General features: G+C 45.9%; 1 protein-coding gene across 2 annotated transcripts in view; it reads left to right on the top strand.

The window, feature by feature from the left end:
- Positions 1–354: 354 nt before the first annotated feature.
- The window catches only part of LOC102574853 (melanopsin), a 112,142-nt gene continuing 88,783 nt past the window's right edge, over positions 355–23,713 (top strand). The window contains exons 1-2 of one of the 2 annotated variants that reach the window (XM_059722328.1): positions 355–495; positions 22,526–22,668. In XM_059722328.1, the coding sequence (XP_059578311.1) occupies positions 475–495; positions 22,526–22,668 (164 nt within the window). In that variant the 5' untranslated portion in view covers positions 355–474. The remainder of the gene's footprint in view (positions 496–22,525; positions 22,669–23,713) is intronic. The other variant, XM_059722329.1, reaches the window with a different exon arrangement.

Here is a 23,713-nt window from a genome sequence, read left to right on the forward strand (position 1 = left end):
AGACAGCGGGTTACTGTGTACTGCGGAGACAGGTGCTGGAAGAAGCGGTGGGGAAAAAGGGGGATTTGGAGGTGAGAGAAAAGAGTGCGTGAGAGAGAGAGAAGGAAGGGGAAGAAAGAGGGGGAAACTGAGGAGGGAAAAGCGAAGTGAAAAAGCAAGGGAAGGGGTATGACGGCGGAGGAGGGGGGAGCAGAAGTCCGGAAAGAAAAGAGTGAGAAAGGGGCGGGGGGCGGATGCGGCCGAGGGGCTCGAGGGCTGCAGGTGACTCAGGCCCGGAGCCGGCGGGGCGGGGCCAGGGGCGGGCGGGCGGGCTGGCTGGCTCCCCGCGGAGCCCCTGGCTGCCCGGCCGCGCAGGGTGGCGGAGCCGCCTCTTAAATAGCGAGCGGGCCGAGCCGGGCCAGCCGCACCTGCTGCCTCGCGGGCCGGCCCGGGCCGCGCCGGCGGGAGAAGAGCTCCGAGGGCGCCGGGCGCGCCATGGCAGAGGCGCCGGAGCAGGTAAGGGGGACAGCCCGGCCCCAAGGGCAGGCTCGCCCCTCCGCGGCCGGGGCCGGGGCCGGCCCCGGGGGTCCGTCGCGGCGCGGGTTTGGTGCCTGGTCCACAGCGGGGTCTGGACAGCCTCGCCCTCGCCGACCTATTTGCCCCATGGCCTGCCCCAGTGCCACCCTGCTCCTCTTCCCCTGCTGCTCTGCTTTCTGCTCCCCGCCGTGCCCGAGCCCCCACTCTGATTTCTGAGCCCTGTCCAGTCTGCTGCTCCTCCGATGCCCTGCCCTGCTTGCCCCCGTGCAGACTGTCCCCTCCTCAATCTGCCATGTGCCCCCCGCCCCCCAAACATTGCCCATGTTTCTTATGGCACCCATGCTTCAGGTTGCCCACCCACTCCTGACTTAGCTCCAGGGAATGTCTCGCTTCCCCACCTGTTGCTCCCTCAGGATCGGGGCCACCAGTCCTTGTTGCTACCTTCTAATGGGGGCGGGAGGAGATGTCCGTGGGGCCATAAAGCTGACTTCAGGGCGGTGCCCTGTCTAGGGAGCCGATTAAGAACAATATAAAATCGGCTGCTATAAATGAGGAGCGTGCATGGAATTTGTCAACTGTTTGCACACTTTCTCAAACACTCCCCATACAGCTCAATTAGAAAACAAACATTTGCTCGTGGATTGCAACTTGCTTGTAACCGCTTGGGCAAAGTGGGAGACCTTTCTTAAAATACAGAGATGATTCTATCTATACGGACTTCAGTGTGTGCCTCAGGCATCTGCCTCCAAATAAATGTATTAGAAATTATTTAACAGTGAAGCATCTTAGTCCACTAGGATGAGTAATTTCTTCTCCTCCTGTCAAATACTGTTGCAAAATAAATCAATGGTTTAGGAGTAAGGGGCTATGACAACTCTTTAAGTGAGAACAAAAAATTCACACCTCGGGCAAAAACTGCAAATATGTCAGCTAATCTCCATAGGTCATAACCCCAACATGTGCAGAAGAACGTATTTTGGGTTCATGCTTTAAAAAACCCACCCCCCACCCCAGATTCTTAAGGTGACACTGAAGTGACACTTTAACTGCATTCTTATTAAGTATAAAATAAGTGGCATGATTTTCAAAGGTACTGAGCACTCTCTAGCTCACAGTGAAGTCACCAAATCAAACCACTTGCTTACTCTTGGCAGTCCAACTGCCAAGAGTACCTTTTGGCACAATGACATTTCTAAAGGCTGCCTTTTGGTCTTCATTTTTAATCTAATTGCTTCTCTCTGAATCATACCTTTAGCATGATGGCAATGTGTGTTTACTGTTACATTTTGTCTGAAATATTCTAGTAGAATTAACTCCCAAGTTTTGTTCCAGGTTGTTATACATTTACCAACTTTTGGACAGCTCACATTCACTGTTGCTATCTTTGTCACTGTCTATTAAATCAACCACATAAGCATATTTGAGTCACTGTAGAGTATAATTTAAACCAACACGGCCCCCCAAACATGTATAAAGTTAAAAGTCTTTGACCATGCTCCATCAATTCTTTGTGCAGGTAAGGATTTCAGGTCAAACACTACAAAATGTTACATACTATCTAGGCCAGGGGTTTTCAACCTTTTTAAATAAGTGTACCCCTGGCAGCTGGGCATGGAGCAGGGGTGGTGTGTGGTGCATGGCCAGCTGCGGAGCAGTGGCAGCGCAGGGTGGTGGGTGGCAGCCACATGTCGGCTGCCCCCCCCACCCCCATGTCCGGCCAGCCAGGTGGCACCTATGCAGTCTGCAGAGGGGTGCCGCTGCCCTTGCCCACCCCCCCAGCCATGCTCCTGGGAAGTGGCAGCACAGGGTGATGGGTGGTTGCTCTGTCCTCACCCATGCATACTCCCTAGGGACTTCCCAAGTACCCCCTGGAGTACCCCAGTCTACAACCCCTGATCTAGGTGCATCTGCATAAGACATTTACTGTGCAGTTGCCTAATTAACTGCACAGTAAATGTCTCAGTGTCTACATGTGTGCCTCTATTAGGGTGCACAAAATGAATAAACTCCACAGCAGGGTAAGACTTGTAAATAGAAGTCCTACTCTGCTGCAGAGTTGTTGTTTTTTTTCATGTGTAGCAATGCACATGTAGAAGCTGACTTGCTTGCTGGGGCACAAGGGTGCCTCATTGCTGGGGCTGCCTGTCAGCTAGCACCATGCTGAAGCACCCTCATGCTCCTGCCAGACCCTCCCCAGCATACTGAGCCCAGTCGGAGCAACCCCAGACCCCCTGCCAGCTGCGCTGTTGTGACCCAGCTCGGTGTTCTGTGGTCTGGGTGCACGTGAAAACGTGCTCCCAGGAGCTTCCTGGGAGCAATAATCTGTGGAGCAATAAGGTCTGCAATGTATTGCTGCCCCTTAATGGCACATGTAGACATGCCCTATGCGCTCCAATATCTAGTCATTAAGGGCATTTATACACATACCTTTTTGTCCCGCAATGCACTGGAGATCTGCCACTTCAGACTCGATTCACTGAGTTTCCTCCTCACACAAGCTGATGCGAACTGCGCTACACCACATGCAGTTATATAAGTGATGAAATGTGTGCACGCAGAAAATGGTGGCAGTATGCTTTTGAACTAAAACACCTTATATGAGTTTTAGTTCAAAAACGCGCCGCCACCATTTTCTCAGCACTGCCGGGCATTTCACTGCTTATACACCTGCAAGTGACACAGTGCCCAGTGGTTTTGAAAGTGCCTGGCACTGTAGCGCTTGCATGTGTAAAAATGTCCTATAGCTGCTAACAGACATGAAAAAAACAACCAAATGGGCTTTACTAGAAAAAGCAGCACATTAATTCAACCCAGCACTGCAGGGTCTGTATAGATTGAGCGCTTCAGTGGGGCTTTTTGGCTTCAGTGGGGCTTTTATCTAAAGCTGATTCAATCATCTATTAGATAAAAGCCCCACTAAAGCACCCAGTCTATACAGATGTGGGTCCAACTACTGTGATGTCTCTTCTGGGCATACTCTGGTCTTGGTGGATGGAGTTTAAAGCGAAGCGTTGTTTTGTTTTGTTTTTTGTTTTGTTTTGTTTTGTTTTGTTTTGTCTGTAAGCAGCCTAAAAGGGTCTCTTTCCTAAAGATTTTGTGTGTGATTCTACAGTCTTTCTTCAGTCACCATTCCAACCAAAGTTAATTGGAATGGCTCTGAATAAAAACTATATATTTTTCTCTTGATTTTAGGGTAGTTAATATGGTTGAAAGAGTTGTGGGTGTACTTGTTTAAACCCCCTAGGTCTTCCTCAGAATTTTTTTACAAAAGCATTTATGCCAGCATCTAGTGACTGAGAGGATCCATTCAGGTAGTTTTATATGTGAAGTACAATGTTAATGGACTAAAGAACAAAACATTCTTGTTTTGAATAGTTTCTGAAAATGAGGGGGGAAGAAAAGAGAAAAACAACGCTGCATAATTGCAGAAATATCTTGTTAGATAATACATAATTACATGGTGTTATGATACCCAGAAGACATAAATATGTTAAAAGAGAAGTTTTTATTTTGAATGCTAAAATAACTCAAAATAATGCAAACAGCATTAAAGAGTTTATGGTGCTATATCTAATGCAGTGGTTCTTAACCTTTTTCGATTCTAGGCACCCCTGCCAGCTAGCCCTGTACTGAAGCATTCTTATGTCCTAGCCAGCCCCTTCACAACACGTTGAGTCCAGTCATTGCAGCCGCAGGCTGGTAGGTTGACCTCGGAACCCTAGCCGGGGCTGCTGCAACCCAACTCATTGTGCTCCGAACCAGGCACACATGTGAACTGCACATCCTGGAGCTTCTAGGGAGCAATATTGCTCTGTAATATATTGCTGCCCCCTAATGACACATATAGATGTGTCTGCTGACTTAGAAACAGACATGCCATTGCCTAATTTAATTAATTCAGAATCGATGCATTTTGCCTTTTGTGAAGTGCTTTAAGTATTTAGCATAGATGCTCTATAAATACACTTATAAGCAACATTTTTTTTCTATCTATTTATATATAGCACAAGCTATGCTTTTTTTTTTCTTTCTTTCATTTTTTTTTTTAATTTTGTATCTCAGGTCAAAGTAGCTGAATCAGTTCCGAATTTTATCAACTGAGCATAACTCAGTTGTTCAAGTCTGTATGGCTTCTACCATTGACAAGTATCCTCCTACCCAGACTCTTCAGCTCAGGGCTTCAGATGCTCCTGAATGCATGGTGGACATCCTACATGCAGACCTCAAGAATGGAGATATTGGATTTTGGACATCCCCAAGTGTCACTTGTCCTTAGTCCAAAGGAGCAAGCTAAAGAGAAATCCCCCATTTCTATAAAATAGGCATGAAGCCAAAATTCACCCATTGGGAGGCTATAGTAGACTCTTGTAGGGGGTGTTGTCTGCAGTGCATTGTACGGGTCTCCACCCTTTGCTACACAACACCGTTCAAGAAGGTTCTCGGCCTGGGGAACAGTACAACTCAGAAATTTGTTTTGTTTTTTGTTTTTTAAAATATTGATTTCTATATATATAACTGTATCTCTAGCAACCTGTCAAATGACCACTGTAGTTCAACGTGAGCAAAATCACCTGCCTAGTCCTGGATAAGCTCAGAGACCTGTCGCCTCTTGGGGTTTCCATCCCTTGCAAGGGGGTAAAGATCCTGAGGGCGGAGTTTAACGCAGAGCTGACAAAACAGAGGGCATGGGAAAAGACATAGTGGCAAAATATGGCCTGTGGGCCAGATCTGTCCCCCACAAGGCTTTCCATCTGGACAGCAGCTGCTCCCCTAAAGGAGAATTGTATCTGGTCTGTGGCTGCCCTGGCTTTCAGTGTCTCTTGCCCTTGTCCCTTGCCTACTGCAGCAGCAGGTGCTCTGGCTAAAGTGGCCAGACGGCCCCTCCCCTCTCTGGCCCAGTCCTCCCTGGCCCACCCCGCAGTATACACTCCAAGACAGGGGACACTGAGCTCCTGGTCAGGCTTTTGCCCCATGAGGCTATCTGCACGTAGCTCTCACTCTGCAGCTGATTGCAGACCAGGCAGCTGGGCCCTGGCAAGAGTTGAAGCTCAGGTATGATTCTCCCCACTGGTGGGGGACGGAGTGCAGTGGGGAGACAGCCAGGAGCTGCGGGATATCTGGGCTGGGCCAGGGCCTGGTATGGGCACAGGCACTTTGGGCTGCACCGTGTGGGCATAGCTTGAGCAGCTGGCATAGCTCCTGCCTGACACTGAGTCCTCAACATGTAGCCAAGTCAGACAGGAGCAGCACCAGCCCCTCCAGCTGCACCCACGTGGCCCAAAGTTCTGTATGGGAATACAGAGTGGCACGGACCCAGCTTTGCCATGTGCTGGGTACTTGGGGCAGGGGAGACATTGCAGGATGAAGGGGGGAACACAGTGTGACACTGGACTGGCTGATCCCAGATATGTGGCTCCTAGCTCCTTTCTCCCTGCACCCCCTCACCACCCCAAGTCCCGGGCACTTGGTGTGGTTGGGCCGATGCCATACTGCATTCCCATGTGCCGCTTCAGGCCACACAGGTGCTACTGGAGTGGGCAGGCACAGCTCCTGCCCAATGTGGCTGCAAGCCAGAGACTCAGGGTGAGGGAGGCAGTGTAGGAAGAGATGCAGGGAGAACAGGCACGTGTGTGTGTGTATCTGTATGTGTGCATACATCTCTGCATGTGTCTGTGCACATGTGTGTCTGAGCATGTGATTTTGTGTATGTGGTGTGTATGTAGTCTACATATGCATGCGTGTGTGCAGCCTCAACAGCTCATCAAAACTCAGTAAGCAGCCCTCCAATCCAAATAATCGCCCAACTCTGCACTAACCAATGGAGATACCAGGGTGGTTGGAGGAACCCCACCTGAGCCAGAGCCTGAGACCAAGCCTGAGCCTGCTACAGCCAGTACAGGTCAGACCCACAGCTCAGAAAGCTGGCCCCAGCCCTAAAAGCCACCTGAACAATAGCGCTGGGCCCACTTGCCTCACATTGGGGAACAAGCTCAAGTGGTAAAATGTTTTCATAACACGTGCAAAGCAGTGGGATCAATGCCCGCATTCTCAAGTGGGTGCTGGACAACCTTGCCCGTTTGCTGAGACTGTGGCCTGACTGCTCCTTGGCCCAGACCCCAAGAAAGCTGTTCTGGTGGTGGGAGGAAGTGCCACTGGAGGAACTGGATCAAGTGGCAGAATGCTCAATTTGCTGGCAAGAGGCAGTCAGATCAATGGTTGCATTCTGCAGCACCTGAGACAGAGTTCACAAGGCATGCCTTGCCTTGACTGGGGGGGAAGCTGCAGATAGGGGAATTGGGGAATTAGTTCAAGTTGTAGAGAGCTTGCTTAGCACATGGGAGGTAGCAGGATCAATGCCTGTATTCTTGAGTGGGTGCAGGACTGCCCACTGAGGACCAGGCTGAAGGCAGATTGGGCTCGGAGAACACGTGGCCATCAATTGCGCTGCCTCTTGCATGCAAAGTGAGCGATCTACCCCAGCAAATGCCCAGTTTGGGGACTGAGCCCACAGCCTCGGCATTATAAAACCTATGCTTTAACCAGCTAATCTGGCTAACCAAGCTAACTTCTGTCCCAGACCTCTTCCTGGTTTAAGTTAAATCACAGTCCCCTAGCATTTTGCAGCCCTGGGAGCATTCTAGTCCCTATCCTTGTACTTCTCCTGGACAACAGTGTGCACCTCTTTTCTCCCCTGGGGGGCTAGCTCAAGTGGTAGAGCACTCGTTTTGCATGTGAGAGGTAGTGGCATTAATGGCTAGGATCTCCAGCGAGTACTGGGCTGCCCTTCCCTTTTGCTAAGGCCAAGGTCTGCCTTGGCTCCCTGGCCTCAGCCTCAGGATGGCTGTGTTCCAGGGGCTGCAGTGCTGCAGGGGGAATACTTCAAGGGGCAGAGGCTTCCTTTGCATGCGATTGGTAGTGTGACTGGCCACGTTCTCCCAGTACCAGGGTGTTGATTGGAGAGGGCATGTCTAAATTAACAGATGAATGTTTATAACTAGCAGAAACCCGCAAAACATTTACAATTAAATTTTTATTGCAAAAGTATTTTTTTTTAAATACAGGATTTTTAGTTATCCTTTGACTGAATACTTTAACGGAATCAAAACTTTTCACCCCCAAAAAGGCTACATAAAGTCTTTCATGTGTAAACACAGGCTTAGAAAAATAAATACATATTTTGTCACAAGTCTGACCTTGTGACTTGTTTGTAGTCATAGAATAAGAGGGACCTTGTGACTTGTTTATAGACATAGAATTAGAGGGCCCTTGTACTCATGAGGAAATTGCCCCTTTTAGTGGTTTAATTGCCCTTTGTATTTTAACCCCATCTATTTTAGTTTGCTATGTAACAAATTACAGTGATATTCCTCACGTGTACAAGGGCCCTGTCTGGAGAAGGCGGCGGGGATGGTGCAAAGGGCACTGGAAGGCCGGGTGTACTCGGGGAAGCTCAGGCTTGGCGGGCTTCCAGTGCCCTGTGCACCATCCCTGCTGTCTTCTCCGGCTGCCAGCACACACAGCCACCCTCCTGCCTTCCCAGGGGAGCCAGCCAATTCCCAGGTGGTGGGAGGGTGGTAGGGTTCAGAAAGCCAGGCAAGCCTGAGCTTCCCTGAGCATGCCTGGGCTTCCAACATCCCATGTACCATTGGATCTGGTGTGTGCTGCCTGTGAGCTGGGGCTGCACCCGGGCAGCTAGCACCCCATCCAGGCGGCCCTGCAGGGCACCACCACCATGGAGGGAAACTCTGGGGCCCCCTGCAGCTCAGGGGCTGTGCGACCTGGCAACAGCTCGTATGGGCAGGCTGTGGCTGGGGGGTCAGCCAGAGTGGAAGCGGTGAGGGGCCTGATCCTTTTTTTTTTTTCCATCCTAAAGCCTGCTTGCATCTTCCATGGCTAGGCAGTGAGCTGCCAGTGGGTCACGCAGCCCCTGAGCTGTGGGAGACCCCAGTGCTTCCCTCTGTGGCAGCGGCGCCCCCTGGGCAGCACCCACCTGCTGGCACTCCACTTGGGTGATCCTGGGGGGCACTGCTGCCATGAAGAGAAGCACTAGGGCCCCCCCCGCAGCTCAGGGCCTGCCAGAAGCTCACCCCCTGCAGCTGTGGGAGAGGTGGCCAGGTGGGGGAAGAATTGGACTCACTCATCACTTTTTTTTCCCCCTTCTGTAACACATTTTGTTCATGCAATATGAGAAAAAAATAAACAAATTATAAGAGAGAAATTATTCCTTGGTGTTATGTTGCATCTGGTCCCCTATGGGAATGACAGTTGTTTGAGGGAAAATGATCCTTTATACTAAATGGCTTGTTTGAGTAGGTTAGATCTGTTAGTGGACCCAGTTTTGCCCTCAGATATGTATTCCTAATTCCAGCTACCTTAATATGCATATGTCAGAAAGTAGAATCAGACAAAACAGATATAAACATCTAAAATGCATATTAGGGACGGAACGTTCCAGCTTCCACAACAAAGCCCTGCTGCTACTGTCATAAAAGTCAAGGAGAGTTCTAGCAGTGGAAGCTAGGTTGGACACCAAATTCAGTTGGGTATAGAAAGCAGTGGATAACTTATTGTTGTTGTTATTATTTATTTTAATTTGACTTGAGTTCCACTGTCAGACTCTGTTCCCCGTGCCTGTAATTTTGTTGCATGTCTGCTCAGGTTTGCTATATGTGATAAAGCATTGTATACATTTTTAACAAGGTGAAAGGAAACTTCTGCTGACTAAGTGTCTCTTAGGATATGCCTTTGTATATTGGTCCAATTCGTATATGCTGCTTGTGTGTACATGAGACACCACAAAACCAAATGATTGATTTTTTTTTTTCAATATAACTATACTTCAATGTAGTCTTGAAAAATGGCTATATAGAAACAATAAGTGCATTCTTCCCAATTTGTGCTGAATGTCTGTCACTCAGTATTAGCACCCGCACAAGTAGCATACAGGTTGGTGGGGGGGAGGGAAGAGACCAGGACAGCAACCCTGGGTGCTACCTTTGTGGGGGAGACACAAAAGTAACCACCACTCCCACAGCAGTTGCTGATTGTACTGCTGCTCTGCTACACCTCTGCCCCCCACCATACTTAAATTCTATTGACCAGTTCTTTGTCCTCCATCTGCTTACACTTATTACTGAGAAGAGAACATGCAATTATAAGTGCACCAGCCAAAAGAGTACCGCAGTAAGGCTTTATATAAGAAAGCAGCAGCAAAGGCAGATTGACTAAAACAATCTGATCCAGTCCTAGTCGGCATGGACTAGACCACACTACAATTGATAAGCACATTTTAAACTATGCCCAATCATTCACTATCTGTGTATTCTTAAGTTCGGAAGAAGACATTTAAGAAAATATACTTTTTAAAAAAAAAATTATTTACTAAATGGACATACACATTTTATCATCTATGCTAAAGAGAGAAAAATACATGTGCAACCTTAAACTGCCATTTCTGGCGTTACTAAACACAAATTTTTTTTTTGTAGAATCATAGCATTTGTTGCGAATTTAAAATGTAATTCTACTCTGGAAAACGACTGTAGAAATGGCTTTACAGAGTTCTAATTGTACCATATTCTTTCACATACAACATGCATCTTTTTACCTAAAATCAGCCGCCCAAAATTGGGATGCATGTATTAAGCAAGGAAGCTGATTATTTGCCCAGGATAGAAGCATACTGCTTTGATTCCTACTTCACAGTGAAGCAGCTGTGGCATTACTATTTAGGCAGCTGAAGGAGTCAGTTGATTTAGTGGCTTATTTTTCTTTACTCCACAGGTATACATGTTAGTCTCCTTTTTAATGATCTTGATGTTCCACTAGTGAAGCTAACTTTTCTTCTGGCAATTTTGATGCTTTCTAGCTCCTCCTGTTTTGTCTCCTCCTATTTCACAGCCCTGGAGACTTTTTATCTCTTTTCAAAATCATAGTTCTACCCATGGAGATCAGTCTTCAACAGCTTCATTCTGTCTTTCAAAACCAAGGTGTGTCTTATATTCCAGGGCATGTTATGCACAAGAAAATATGGTACATCTTTGATTTCCAGATCAAATATGTTCAATTTCCATGGAAAAATAATTTTTCAGCAATGTTATCTCTGTAAACTCTATCTGGAATTTTCAGATAAATTTGAATTTTTTTTTTCTCACTTAGCATCACCAGTACTAAAGGCTCTGCAGGCCAAATTACATAAGTGATGTTTCTGCCACTTCATTGCCTCCAAGTTGTTAGTGCGGGTGTATGTTACAAGTTATGTAATATGAACTTAGTAAAGAATTATATTGTCATCCCTCTGCCAAGAAATAAGTGACACCAGAACTTTGTAGGTCAGCTTCCCACTGGAGAAGAAATTGAGGCGAGCATATCTTAGGTGTAATTTGTATAATTGCATATATACACCAGTCATAGAATGGAAGTGGCCCCATAGCATGCAGGCAGAGCCTTCAGGCAAGCATCAATGCCCAGGTGTCACAAGGCTATATTGAGAATTAACTGTAGAGAAATAAAGGCTAGGGACAGACATTCAATTTAGGTCCTCAAATTTCAGTGTAATTTGTGTTGCTGAAAAACATGTCAAGAGAGGGGGAGTGTGAGCAATTCCAGCCCTCAGGCTGGAAAGCAACAAAGTCACTTCAAAGGTGAGCTCTCAGACCAGGGAGAGATAGGGAGCTGCTTCTTTATTCCCCCTGTCCTTATGGCAGGCAGTTTGCCTCCAGCTGCATCAGTTCCATACCCAGCTCCATCTAGGCATCAGTTTATGGTAGCTGCACTGCCTCTGCCTCCTGCCTCTTGAACAGACTGGGGCCCCTCCCAGACTGGAGCCACCCCTGGGAGCCAGAGGCAGTGCAGCTTGATCTGTCCTGGTCTGGGACAGGTCCATCTATAAGAGAATCCCCCAGACCCCTTGCAAAGCTCTAGGGTGACCAAGAATTGTGCTCAGAGCAGGAGGCACATGTACCTATATTTGGAACCATCCTGCAGTTGCAGGAGATTTCCCCCATTCCCTGAAGTCCTGTGCACATCTCTGGGGTGACCTGGCACTGTGCACAGAACAGGAGGTAGAAGTGCCTGTGGATGAAACCTTCTTGGATCCACAGGACAAAGTTAAGCCAAGGAGAATGCTCCCCCAACCCCCTCTCCCTCTTCATCCCACCAATCAGCTGGTGAGACAGGGGCATTCCCGTAGGGCCTGACCCGTGGAACTGTAGGGGAATACCTGTTCACACATTACACAGATCTGGAGTCTGGGTATTTTCAGTGAGGGGGTGGGAAGGGGGAGAAATTGGCACTGCTGCCTAAACAGTCCAGTTATCCAGAGTGTTCAAGCAGCACCAGGGTCCCCACAAAGCTCCCAGACAGTTTGCCTGGAGCAGGCTATCAGATAGCCAGTGCTTTCCCTTGGACTCTTGTCCGTGCCACAACAGTGTATATGATGCTACATAATAAATGGAGTCCAGTTAGTGTTTCATTGTTGTAATGATTTTGCAGGGTAGGTGGAAGTAAAACCTATTTTTATCATTAAAGTAATCAGATAGATACTTCCATTTTAATATAATTTTTCGAGGAGAATTTTCACTTCAAGGTTCACACAAGCTTCAGGCGACATGAAACAGTGGATGTGGAAAAACTATATTGCATTGTAATAAGCAAAGCAAAATTATAACCTTTACTCACTACACTTAACAATTTTATTGATTAGGTCTGAACAGTCTAATGTTTTCATGGGAATCATATTTATAGCTTTCATGTCTCATGGATTACAAAATATCTGAATTGGTAATACTTCCAGTGTGCATTGGTTCATGAAATTGGATGGGCAGGGAACGTGTGATTATTAGTAGATGATGTCAGGGATAGAACTGATTTGTTTTCCCGGCAGTGTCAAATTGACAATAGCTATACCATTGAAACCCATATGCTAACATCCAAGGAGGTCTAAGCTGGCATAACACTAGAGGAATTGGAATAAAGTATAGATTAGAATAGGGTGCTAGCAACTTTTTCTAGGAGCAATAGCTTTGTTCAACAGATGATGCGTCTACACAAGATGCTTTACTTCACATTGGACTAGTGTGATGTGCAGTAAAGCATCACTACCTACATGTGCACAGCAATAACTGCACAATATATTAGTTTAATGCACCGTTTTCTAGTACCTGTAGATGCAGGTACTAGGAAATGACTCTGGTTGCCAGTGGACATAGATAGCTCCATGCAAGAACTGTTTCATAAGTCCTGGTGGGTTCCTGAAGAACCAAGAGGAAACCTGGAGGAAACATCTATGAAGAGAGAAGAGAGAATATTAATGAAGCACTTGTCTGTGTGGGGGAGACCACTGAGTTGCGTTGATCCATACCACTCAGTAACATAAATAGAGAATCCAAACACAAGAGCAATGTTTGGCAGACAAGACTGAACCCCTGGTGGACAGGATGGGGTAGAAGGAGTCACCAACATCTCTTTATATAGCTGCAGAAAGGGAGAAGAGTTAAGCAGGATAATTACACATCCTTCAAGTTGTTTTCAGTTTTGTAGCTCTTTGAGACGGTGCTCTAGCTCTAGTGATGTAAGAACAGCTATAAACCCACATTAACTAGCTAGTTAGGGAATGCCCTGCGTATCCTTAATCAACAGGAGGTGCAGTCACTCCTGCCCTGCATATCCTTAATCAATGGGTAGTGCAGTCACACACACACTCCTTTGATTTTTTTTTTCTCCTCCACTGCTGCTGTCTGCAGGAGCTAAGGACCTGATCCTGCTGGAGCCAGGCTGCTGGGCCCCTCTTCTAGAGTCAGCTGAGCAGCCAGTGACACTTGCTGTGTCCTGCCAGCCTGAGAGGACAACAGCCTGATCCGGATTCCATTCCCCTTTTCAAAATCCTAGATCTGCTGTCGCCTTAAAATAGTGATGAGAATGTCAAAACAGTGCTTAGTATGATTACACTTATACTCCACAGAGGGTGTGTCTACACATGCATGTATGCCAGCTTAAATTACTGTGAAGTAAATGGGACTAGGCCGGCATCTAAATGTGTAGGCTTTAAAGTTCATTAATGCTGTATGTGGACTGACTTGGGACTAGAGTTAGTACCAAGTCAGTCCACACACAGTGTTACTGCGCAGTAAGGCATCTACACCTGCATTACTGTGCAGTAACTAACTGGGCACTCAAGTCGGCGTAGGTCGCCATCCATATTTACTGCTCAGTATGGGTGTGCACATGTAGATGTATACCTGTACTGCACAGTAAGTTCAGTTACTGAGCAGTAAATGCGTACATGTAGGTGTATCCAGAGGTGCAAGTAATGGATACAGAAAATAAGATTGGATAAATCTAAATAAATTCAGTATAAAGGGCCAACTTACTTTTTTGTGTGAATTGATTTTACATCAGCCAATAGTCTGATCAATATATGTATGGTTGTAGGAAACAAAGCAAGACTATATAATAATCACTATAAACTGAAACTGTAAACCTGCTCTGCTTCACTATTGCCTTAATTTACAAGTGATCAGAAAAAGTTTAAACTGTAGAGAAAGGAGCCGGTGATGGTTCTTTTATAGTCTAATTTTCTTAAGCAACCATAGTTCCTGTTTTCATTGTTGTAAAGGAAGTAAAAGCAGGACCAACACTTACTAAGATATAACAGCATTTTTACAACTTTGGGACAAACAGTCTTGAAGCTTAGGTTTATGGCCAGACTGAAATTTTCATTTTCTCAGCTCTTCTTCATGGAATCAGAAAAATACGGCTTGAAAGGTCATCTAGTCCAGCATTTCTCAACCCGTGGGTCATCCCAAAAGTGGGTTACAAGAATATACGGAAGGGTCACCAAACTTTAAAAATGTATTCTCTTTTAAAGGAGAAAAACGTGGGAGACTGCTACCCTGCAAGGGAAAAACCAGAATTCCAATCTGCAAGGGGCTGCTTGGGGCCCCCATACTCCACAAACCCACCCCCTGTTCCACACGGTGGAGGGCTGGGGCCTGGGGGTGGAGATAGTGGGTCAGAAGTAAAGGGCACCGGTAGGGTCAGGGTGCTGTTTTCTAGTTACACTATTTACTGGGTTGGGACTAGCCATCATTTTTTACGAATGGGTCCTGGTACAAAAAAGACTGAAAACAACTGCTCTAGGCACAACACTCTATATGAGACGTAACTAGTGCCCAGTAAACAGATACAGGAGTGTCTTGCATCTAATGTTCCTGTAGATGCAGCTCAAAAATTGCACTTGCCTTTTGTGCAGCTGCATTACACTCCAGCTTCAATATAAGTGTGTAATCTACTAGGACTCCTAGATCCTTCTCCATAGTGCTGTCATCCAGCCCAGTTGTCACTCATTTTGTATCTGTGTTCTTGATTCTTTTTTTCTTCTACATATATGTTAAAATATTTTAAACAGGTTTTGCCTAGGTTTTCAATCAAAATTACCAGACCTCAAACTGGCAGGCCTGTGTCACTCAAAACTTAAAGGGTCAGGAACAATCTCTGTGCAGGTGTTAGGCAATGTAGTATTCAACTGTTCTTTAATACAGGAAAAACACACTGGAATTCTATTACATTCCTTAAACTAAAGGGCTCAAGTGTAATGCTAATTTCTCATTAACAGTTATCATTTGTTGTCTTTCTGTGCTGAGAACTTGTTTGTCTTAGAAAAGTTGTGTCAAATCAATCAAATCTCCAGGCCAAATCAAACAGATTTATTTCTGGTTTAAAATTATTCCAGCAAATAAATCACTTTAGCATAATTCAGTAAAGTGAGGTTTAAACAAGTTTAAATGTACCAACAATTAAGTGTTTGTGCTAGTTTCACAAGGTTGATTTTAAAATCAATTCAATTAAACTACTGCAAATTTTCTAATGGGTGTCCTTGAATGATACCTGTTGGCAACCTTGTTTGTTCATAGTTGGTGCTAGTCTTCTCTCTTCACTTATTTCAGTAGAATTAGTGGCTTCATGTCTTTAATAATCTTGCTAATCTTCTGTCCACTTGGACAAATAGCATATAATGTTTCTAGTCATGGCATTTGTTCCAAGCAGAGTTGTGCTTGTGTTTGTTCCTGAATAAAAATGTCCCGGGATTGGCATGCACACACATCACCCTTCCAATCAGAATTAAGTGAGAGGCTGAATGCACTGCCACTTTTCTGCCATTAATTCAGTGATGCAATCCTGGGACAGCCATTCAGACATGCTTTGCAATGTCACAGGACCAACTGTCAGTGCTTTTTATCCATTGAAAATGATTTCTTCTGGGACAAACGCAATACTTATTTGTAGCTTGACTGGATGCACTACTTCGTCAGATATTGTGGGATTTCATTACAGTATTTTAGTTATTATTTATATCAGTTGCTCTAATGCAGCGTTACTATTTAGGAAGGAATCATATTTTGAATTTTGAAAGCGCTACAAATTCTGCAGCTTATGGAATTTCCTTCAGTGAAAAATTACGAATGAAAAACAAATCAGGACAAGAATGCCCAAGAAGTTTGCTGCTTTTCACAGGGTAATCACGGGAAGTCATCTTTTGATGTGAACTTTATAATCATCTCCTACAATAGCATATTTAAGGTATAAAAATTATAACATTTAAAACTAAATTCTTGCCTTTCCCATATGAGGGTGTACACTGAATCTGGATGCATTTAATTGATGGGGCCTGTTTATTTCCTTGCAAGGCAGTCTAGTGATTTAGGAGTAAATCCTGACACATGCAGGATAGTAATGCTGAACAAGAAGAAGAAAATGGAAAGCTTCCCTTTCCCCATTCATCCTCACCCAATTGGTCTCTGCAGCATACATGCCCAGCAGCAATGTCAAGATCCTATTTAATGCATGCGGAGCATGTGAGAGTTTTTGGGGGAGGAGGAGGAAAGGCAGTTACTGTGGCTATCTGTGTACACAATCCCAAAGGGACATGGGCAGACCTGATGTAAGATGCTGCAGTGCTCAGCCACTAAAGAGGATTAGTTGTTCATAGCTAAAGAGGTTTCAAAATCTGATGTACTGAGGGTGTATCTACACACTTGGTATCAATGTGATACAGGCTTACTGTGCAGTAAAATACTACATAGTAAGCCTTCCCTGGGAGCATATCTACTACATGTACACCCTATTGGGAGCAAATCTGTTCCCAATGGCAGGATCCCAGTACGGAGCTACTTCTACCCTGTTCTGCCCACCTGCAGCAGCCAGGGAGAGCTCCAGGCTCCCCCAGGGTGCTAACCTGAGGGCTGGCAGGGCACATGGGGACCAGTCCTGATGTGCACAGGGCCAGGAAAGCTCTGCTGGCTGCGGCAGCATCTGTCTCCTGGCCCTGTGCACATTGGTCCTGATGTGCACAGGGCTAGAAGACAGCTGCCACTGCAGCCAGCAGAGCTGTCCCGACCCTGTGCACATTGGGGGGCACAGCTGCCAGCACCCCGCCCAGCCAGCCAGGGGCTGGCTGGCAGCTGCCCCAGGAACAGGACAGGTCCCAGCCAGCTCCCTGCTGGGTGAGGAATCCCCGCCTGGCAGGGGTTTCATTGGCAGCTTCCCCACAAGCGGGTCTGCTGCTGGTGAGGCCCCAAGTGAGCAGGGAAGCAGAGAGCTCCTCAGTCCCAGTACTGCTTGACTTCCAGCCCCTGTGGGGAGCTGGAAACCATGCAACACCTGGACAGGGCCAGTGGCAGGGGGGCCCAGAGAGTGACTCCATCTTGGCACTGATCGACTCCTGGCTCCTGGGTGGAGCTGGGAGCTGAGCTGTACCAGGACCAGGGACAGGGAACTTCCCCATCTCCTGTGAACCCCTGCGGGTGTGGCTGACTGGGATCATATTTGCTCCCGGTCAGCATCTGTGCGAGCGCTACAGTGTAGTAACTACTGTGCAGTTAATCTAGTACTTGTATGTACAGGTAGTAGCTGACAGTGCAGTAGGCTAGCTTACTGTGCAGTAAATGCCACACACATGTAGATGGTGATGCTTTACTGCACGGTAGATTAGGCTACTGCACAGTAAATTATCTCACGTAGATGCACCCTGCATGTTCCATCTTCCCTTTGGCTGCCTTGACCAATCTTGTCCTGCACTAGCAAATGGAACTTGGTCCTGCCACACATCAAGCTCAGTCTCACCTTTACCCCTTCAATGAGTCTTCATACTGTAAGTAATTGATTTTTTTTTCTCTCTAATTATAGGATTCCTTATTGTTCACTAACTGCACCAGCATTTATAAAAAAATCTTTTTATTTCTTTCTAGAATTACTTGTTATTAAATTTATTCACTGAACCCTTGTTCCTGTTTCATAGGACAGAATGAAATGGAGATTATCAATCCCTTTAAATATGTATATAATTTTCAAAATTTTTCATTCAAGTGTATGGGGTTTTTTAAATGCTGTATGCTTTTTTTCCTATCAAAATAAGTGTTCATAAGAGACATCAGTTGTTTATGAAAGTCTGAAATTTGTTTTTTTCTCCAATTTTTGACAATTAACAATTTATCACACTTTTTTTTTCCAGCAACCAGTAAGTGAAACTTTGGATGGTGAAATTTTTTAAATATCTGAAACTTCTTTTTTCATGTCCCAACAAACTAGAGAACAAACCATTTTGGAGGACTTTTTTAGTGTATACCCTTCACAAGAACGTCTTATATACCATATAAAGTAGCTGGCTCTTCTCTATTCACTACCAAGTAATCCTGGTTTTTCTGATTTGTTTATCCCCCCCATCATCAAGTCTCACTCAGACTTATAATGATCTTGTTTTCCCTTCTCTGGTACATTTTTTTTTTTTTTAATATGAGAAATGGTGTATCCAAATAATTGGAAGAATATGTACAGTGGCTTATGGACTGTCATTTTGGGAAAGGTCTGAATCTGTTCAAAGAGGTAGGACAAGGTGGGAACATTTATATGAGAACTAGTTTACTGTGCAGCAATGCATCACCTGTAACCGTGCACAGCAGCTACTGTGCAGTAAATTAGGCTAATGTGAGGTTTTCTGCTACCAGTAAATACAGATAGTAGATTATCTGCACACTGTCTAACACGCATGTACACAGCTGACTGGGAGCAAATTGCAGCAAGGTGTGGGGGGAACTGTTTCCTCCCCAAGCAGCTGCTTTCCAGCCCCACACCCTGATTAGCAGATTAGGGCACAGGGCTGGGAAGCTGTTGTGCCCCTACTGGGTGTGGACAGTTTCCCAGCCCTCTGCCCCGATCTACCATTTGGACCACAGGACTAGGAAACAGCTGCTGGGGGAGGTTTCTCAGTCCCATGCCCCAATCTGCCTGTGTCCTGAGCAGCTCTCCCCTCCTTCTATGGCCCTCTGCTGTCTGGACTAGCATCTAGATGTGCAGTATGATGCATTCATTAATTGCTGTGTTATATATACGCATGCACACAGGTACTATAAATATATATACAGGTACTATAAAATGGTGCATTAGACTAATATACTGTGCAGTAATTGCTGCACACATGTAGATGGTGACGCTTTGCTGTGCATTAGGTTAGCCTATTGCACAATGAAGTATCTCGTGAAGACGTACCCAATGGGGTGCACTCTTAGTCTAAGAGAAATATCTCTGAGTTCCATGTGGCTTGGAGCTGCCCCCAGAACCAGGGACAGCTGTCCCTCTTCCTCAGGAGCTTGGGGCTAAGGCAAGTATGAGGGGAAGAGAGCAGGACAGGAGAAAGGCCCTGAGAAACTTGAGCAGGAGGAAGTACTTACCTCAGGTGCTAAGAGCAGCCTGGCTGGAACAATGAGTGTGCTGAAGCAATGAGCACATTTTCGTAGTGTGTGCTCCCTCCAGATTGGTGGAGGGAGCACAAGAATGGATATTTCTTGCCCTGGAGAAGAGCAGCCAGAAGAGGACTGGGTGCTAGTAGGTGTAGGGCTTGGGTCTCTACTTAACCGGTGCCCTGCCCCACAGCAATGTCAAGGTGGGACCCTAAGTTTGCACTACTTGCGTGTTCTGGTTGCTGTTCCTGGTAGGTGGCCCATTGGGTCTCTCACCTGGGCTTCTTCATGGGGCTCCAGTCTCCCCTTTACTCCACCCTTACCACATCCACAGTTGAGATGGACATCAATCTCTGGAGGTCTCTCTTATAGATAATAACATCTCATCTGTACAGTTCCACCTCAGAAGTTCAGCAACCTCCTGGCCATCAGCTCTCTGTAGGCTGTCCTTCATCTGTGGACTTTGGCCTTTGCAACTAAACTCACTTCAATCTTGAGGTAACAGGAAACCTACGAGTAATGACAACAGAAAATGATCAGCATCTGCTGATGGGCCCCTGGGTCTTGCCTCCCCTGCCTGGGGCTTTTTGACTTCCCCTTTTTAAGAGCTGCCTTGCAGGCTCGGCAGCTCCCAGCTGCACCCCTGGCAGTCCTCTTGTGGGTCCCTTCTCTGGGTCCCTGCCCCTTCCCACCTTGGCCTTGCCTGACCTGGGGCTGGGCTGTCCCAGTCACTCCAGCCAGTGTTCCCATTGCTCACCTTGGCAGCCCCACACAGCTCTTCATCTTGTGCAGGCCCTGGGCTGTCATAGCCCCATGGCCCCACCGCCTGTCCTGCTGTCTGGTGCAGTTCCCGGCTCTCACCCCTCCTCAGGGGGTCCACAGCACACAGCCCGTTCCTCCCGGCCCCGGTGCCGCCTGCCTCTACCTTACCATGCCCACTAATGGCCCCTCCATGCACTCTCCCACTCAAACTCCTGTGCTGACTCACATGCCGGGCCCAGAGCACACCTGCTTGTGTGGCTCCGGTCACGTGACTCCCTGGGGGCTGGGCTAAGTAGCGGCCGGGGGGGCCCTCCTCAGCCCCAGTCCGCTGCCCCCCACCACTGTCTGGTTACCAGCCATGGTCCCCCGCCTACCTCCTGGCTCTGTGCTGGGGGTTGGGGATCATGGGGGTCTGCCAGGGGGATCTGAGGCTCTCAGGGGGCGTGACGGGCTTTTGCCTGTGCATCTCCACCAGAGAGTCAGTCCCAATTGAAGTTTTACTTCAGTTGGGTCCCTTAAAAGTTTGAATCTCTCTGGAAAACTTTTATATCTGCCTCTTGCAGGATGTATTTTTATAAACTAACTAAATGAGAGATATGTAGCATAAGCTTTCAGGAGCCCAATCTCACTTTATCAGAGCCTGTGAAAAGACATGCACAGAGCAGTGTATACAGTAGAGACTGTGGTCTGATTACAAAAGATAAGGAGGGGAGTGGTTGCAGTGCTGGAAAAGGAAAACAAGCATAGGAACAAATGGGTCAGCATACATTCATAGGAACAAATGGGTCACAAAAACTAATCCAGGTAATGGGATAAGAACCCATAGTCTATGTATAGACCCTTTGTAGCATCATTCAGTCTTTGGATAGTTTTTTCTGCAATTCCCTGTTTTTAAGTTGGTTTGTAAACTTTTTCTAAGAACAGCTACTCCTGAGGTCAGTGGTGGAATGTCCTGGGAAATTAAAGTGTTCTGCCACAGGCTTGTGTATTTTTCTGGAATTGATATCAGATCACTGCTCATTCACTTTTATGCTTAGGGATCCTCCTGTCTGTCCAGTGTAGACAGTGGAAGGGCACTGTAAGAAAGAGAGAGCATATATGATGTTGGTAGATTTGCAAGTGAATGAACCTTAGGTGTTCTAATCTGTGTTATTTGGTCTAGTGATGATGTAATTTGTGTTGATGAAGGGGCACAAATGGCATCTGGGTCTGTTGCTAGGCCTGGTGCCTTGATGAAAGCATGGAAAATATGTCATGTTGAGTGTCTGCTTATACTCTTCTCACAGGAAGGAGTGCTATCTGGCCTATCCTTATTTTTCACAGTACACAAAAGTACACTACATGCCACTGAGAACCAACTAAGGAAAGCTTCTCCTCCAAAGATCTTGCTGCACCATCATAGGCAAGATGCAAGGAGTGATACCACAGAAAACAATGGGGTAGCAGCAGATGGGAGAGGCAAATGTGATGGTAGTTTTATGTAGTTAGTTAGGTTTTGTTCATTGAGTAGAGGTTTAAGTAATTTTGGATAGAAAGGGATATTTGCTTGGAGATTTGAAGAATTGAGAGGTGGTGATGGAAACAGTTCAGAAGGAGAAGGATAAAGGGAGATGTAAGATGTCACAAGAAGGGAATAATCAAATGGAAGAAAAAAAGAATTCCCATTGCATTCTTCAACTCCGCTTCTTTTCCCCTTTCCAAAGCCCCCTTAGTTTCGTAATATGTTTCAGAGAAGATCCCAGATATTCTTGATCTTCTTAAGATTGTATTATCACCTGATTTAAGATCCTATGAGCCACAATCTTCCTGCCTCGCATTTTGTATAACTTTGGAGTGTAAAGCAGGGCAAAATTTTGTTATAACATAAATCCCCAATAGATGTAAATTGCCATAGCCCCATTGATTATTAAAGCTCCATATAGCTGAACTAGGTTGTAGGTCTTCTGTATGTTTGTAAATTGCACAACATGATGTAGCTGTAATGATTTAGTAAATAATCTCTGTTTGGTAATTCACGAAGCTCTCATTAACAATGCTAATAAGGGCTGAGTTGATTAACTGCCAACTGTATTTTGCTGAATACATTTAAACTTAACTGAAAAACATATAAGGAATCAGTTGTTTTTTATTAAGGCAGTGACAAGAATGCAGAGGTCAGAATTATTTAATAAGCTTGTGCTTACAAAGGGTGTGCTATGGCTGCTGTTCTTGTCTTTCTATGTAGAGTTTTCAGAACACTTGGTACTTCATGTCAAGAAGTCTAGGAAGAAAGAAAAGCACAGGAGATTGTGTCTTTCCTATTGTAAATGTCAAGTTAAAGGTCTAGGTGAGAAATAACAAAGTTAGCACTTATCAATGCTACTAGTAAAAGAAATTCTTGATAAGTTTTTCCTTGTTTTACTGAGGTTTATGTTGTGTTATCAGTAGTTGGAGGGATATACAGGATATGGACTAATTATCCTGTTAAACAAAGGCACTGATTGTGGTAATTTTTCCTTTGCTTTTCATTCCAGATGTTGGATATGGGAACTCAGCGCCCTACTGCGGCCAAATTGGATGTTCCTGATCATGTTCTTTACACAGTTGGAACCTGTATTCTTGTAATCGGATCCGTTGGAATTATAGGCAACCTCTTAGTTATTTATGCATTTTACAGGTACAAGAATTCAGTTTCAGATGAGACCAATGACTTGAGGTTCTGTCTTCTCTGTGTATATAGGTGTGTGTTGCATGTGAGTGATCTTTCTGAATCAGTTTCCTCTATTACTAACTCTGCAATTTATTGGTTGTGGAAATACTCATGGATATATATAAATAATATCACTGGGAGCTTTATTGTAGATCTCCTTTCCCTCTGATTAGTTTAAAACATTGAGAAAATAAGCTTGGGACTTGTTTTCTGATAAAGTATACCTAAAAATGTGAAGGCAGAATAGAGATGAACCTAATAGACTAATTGGATCAAAGATGCTTAAGTGTGCTGTTCTAGGTTTTTGTGTGTCTTTTAGACTTGATGTTAGGGCAGTGCCCCTCATTCTTTCATGCAGGGACTGCCCCTTCTGTCCACTGTAGGCAACAGAGAGGCACTGTAAGCAGGCGATGTCATATGTGATGTTGGTAGATGTGCAGGTGAATGAATATTCAGTGTTATAATCTGAGTTATTGGTCCAGTGATGACAAGCCCTGTACTGATGAGGGGGGCACAGTTTGTGCCTGTGTCCACTGCAAAGCCTTGTGCCTCAGTGAAAACAGGAATTAGGTAGCCTGGTGCTTGAGAGATGCCGTTTGAGGTTGAGGGTTTATGGGCCAGGACAGGCTTAGCTCACAAAAGGTTTTTGCTACCGCCACCACAAACCAGCCCAGTGAGCTTCCCTGACTCGCCCCGGCCCTGCTTCTGGGAGGCAACGTTGCTCCATCTGTACCCACCCACTTGCCATCCCCACCTTCCTGCTCAGCATCTGGCTGCATGCCAACCCCCTTTGCCCCTGGCTTAGTATCTGGCCACTCGCTACCCTGCACTCCCATCCCCGGCTCGGGGTCCGACCACCAGGGGTACTTAGTCTAAAAAAGTTTGAAACCCCCTGGTGTATTTCAAGAAACTGTTGTTTGCTGTATAGAAATATCCCTAGAGTAGAGCAGGGAGCAGTAAACAAAGTACTATTCTCTCTGCATCAAAAATAAATATCCTGTGCCTTAGGCCT

Source organism: Alligator mississippiensis, chromosome 2 (assembly GCF_030867095.1).
Source record: "Alligator mississippiensis isolate rAllMis1 chromosome 2, rAllMis1, whole genome shotgun sequence".
NCBI classification, from domain to species: Eukaryota; Metazoa; Chordata; order Crocodylia; family Alligatoridae; genus Alligator; species Alligator mississippiensis.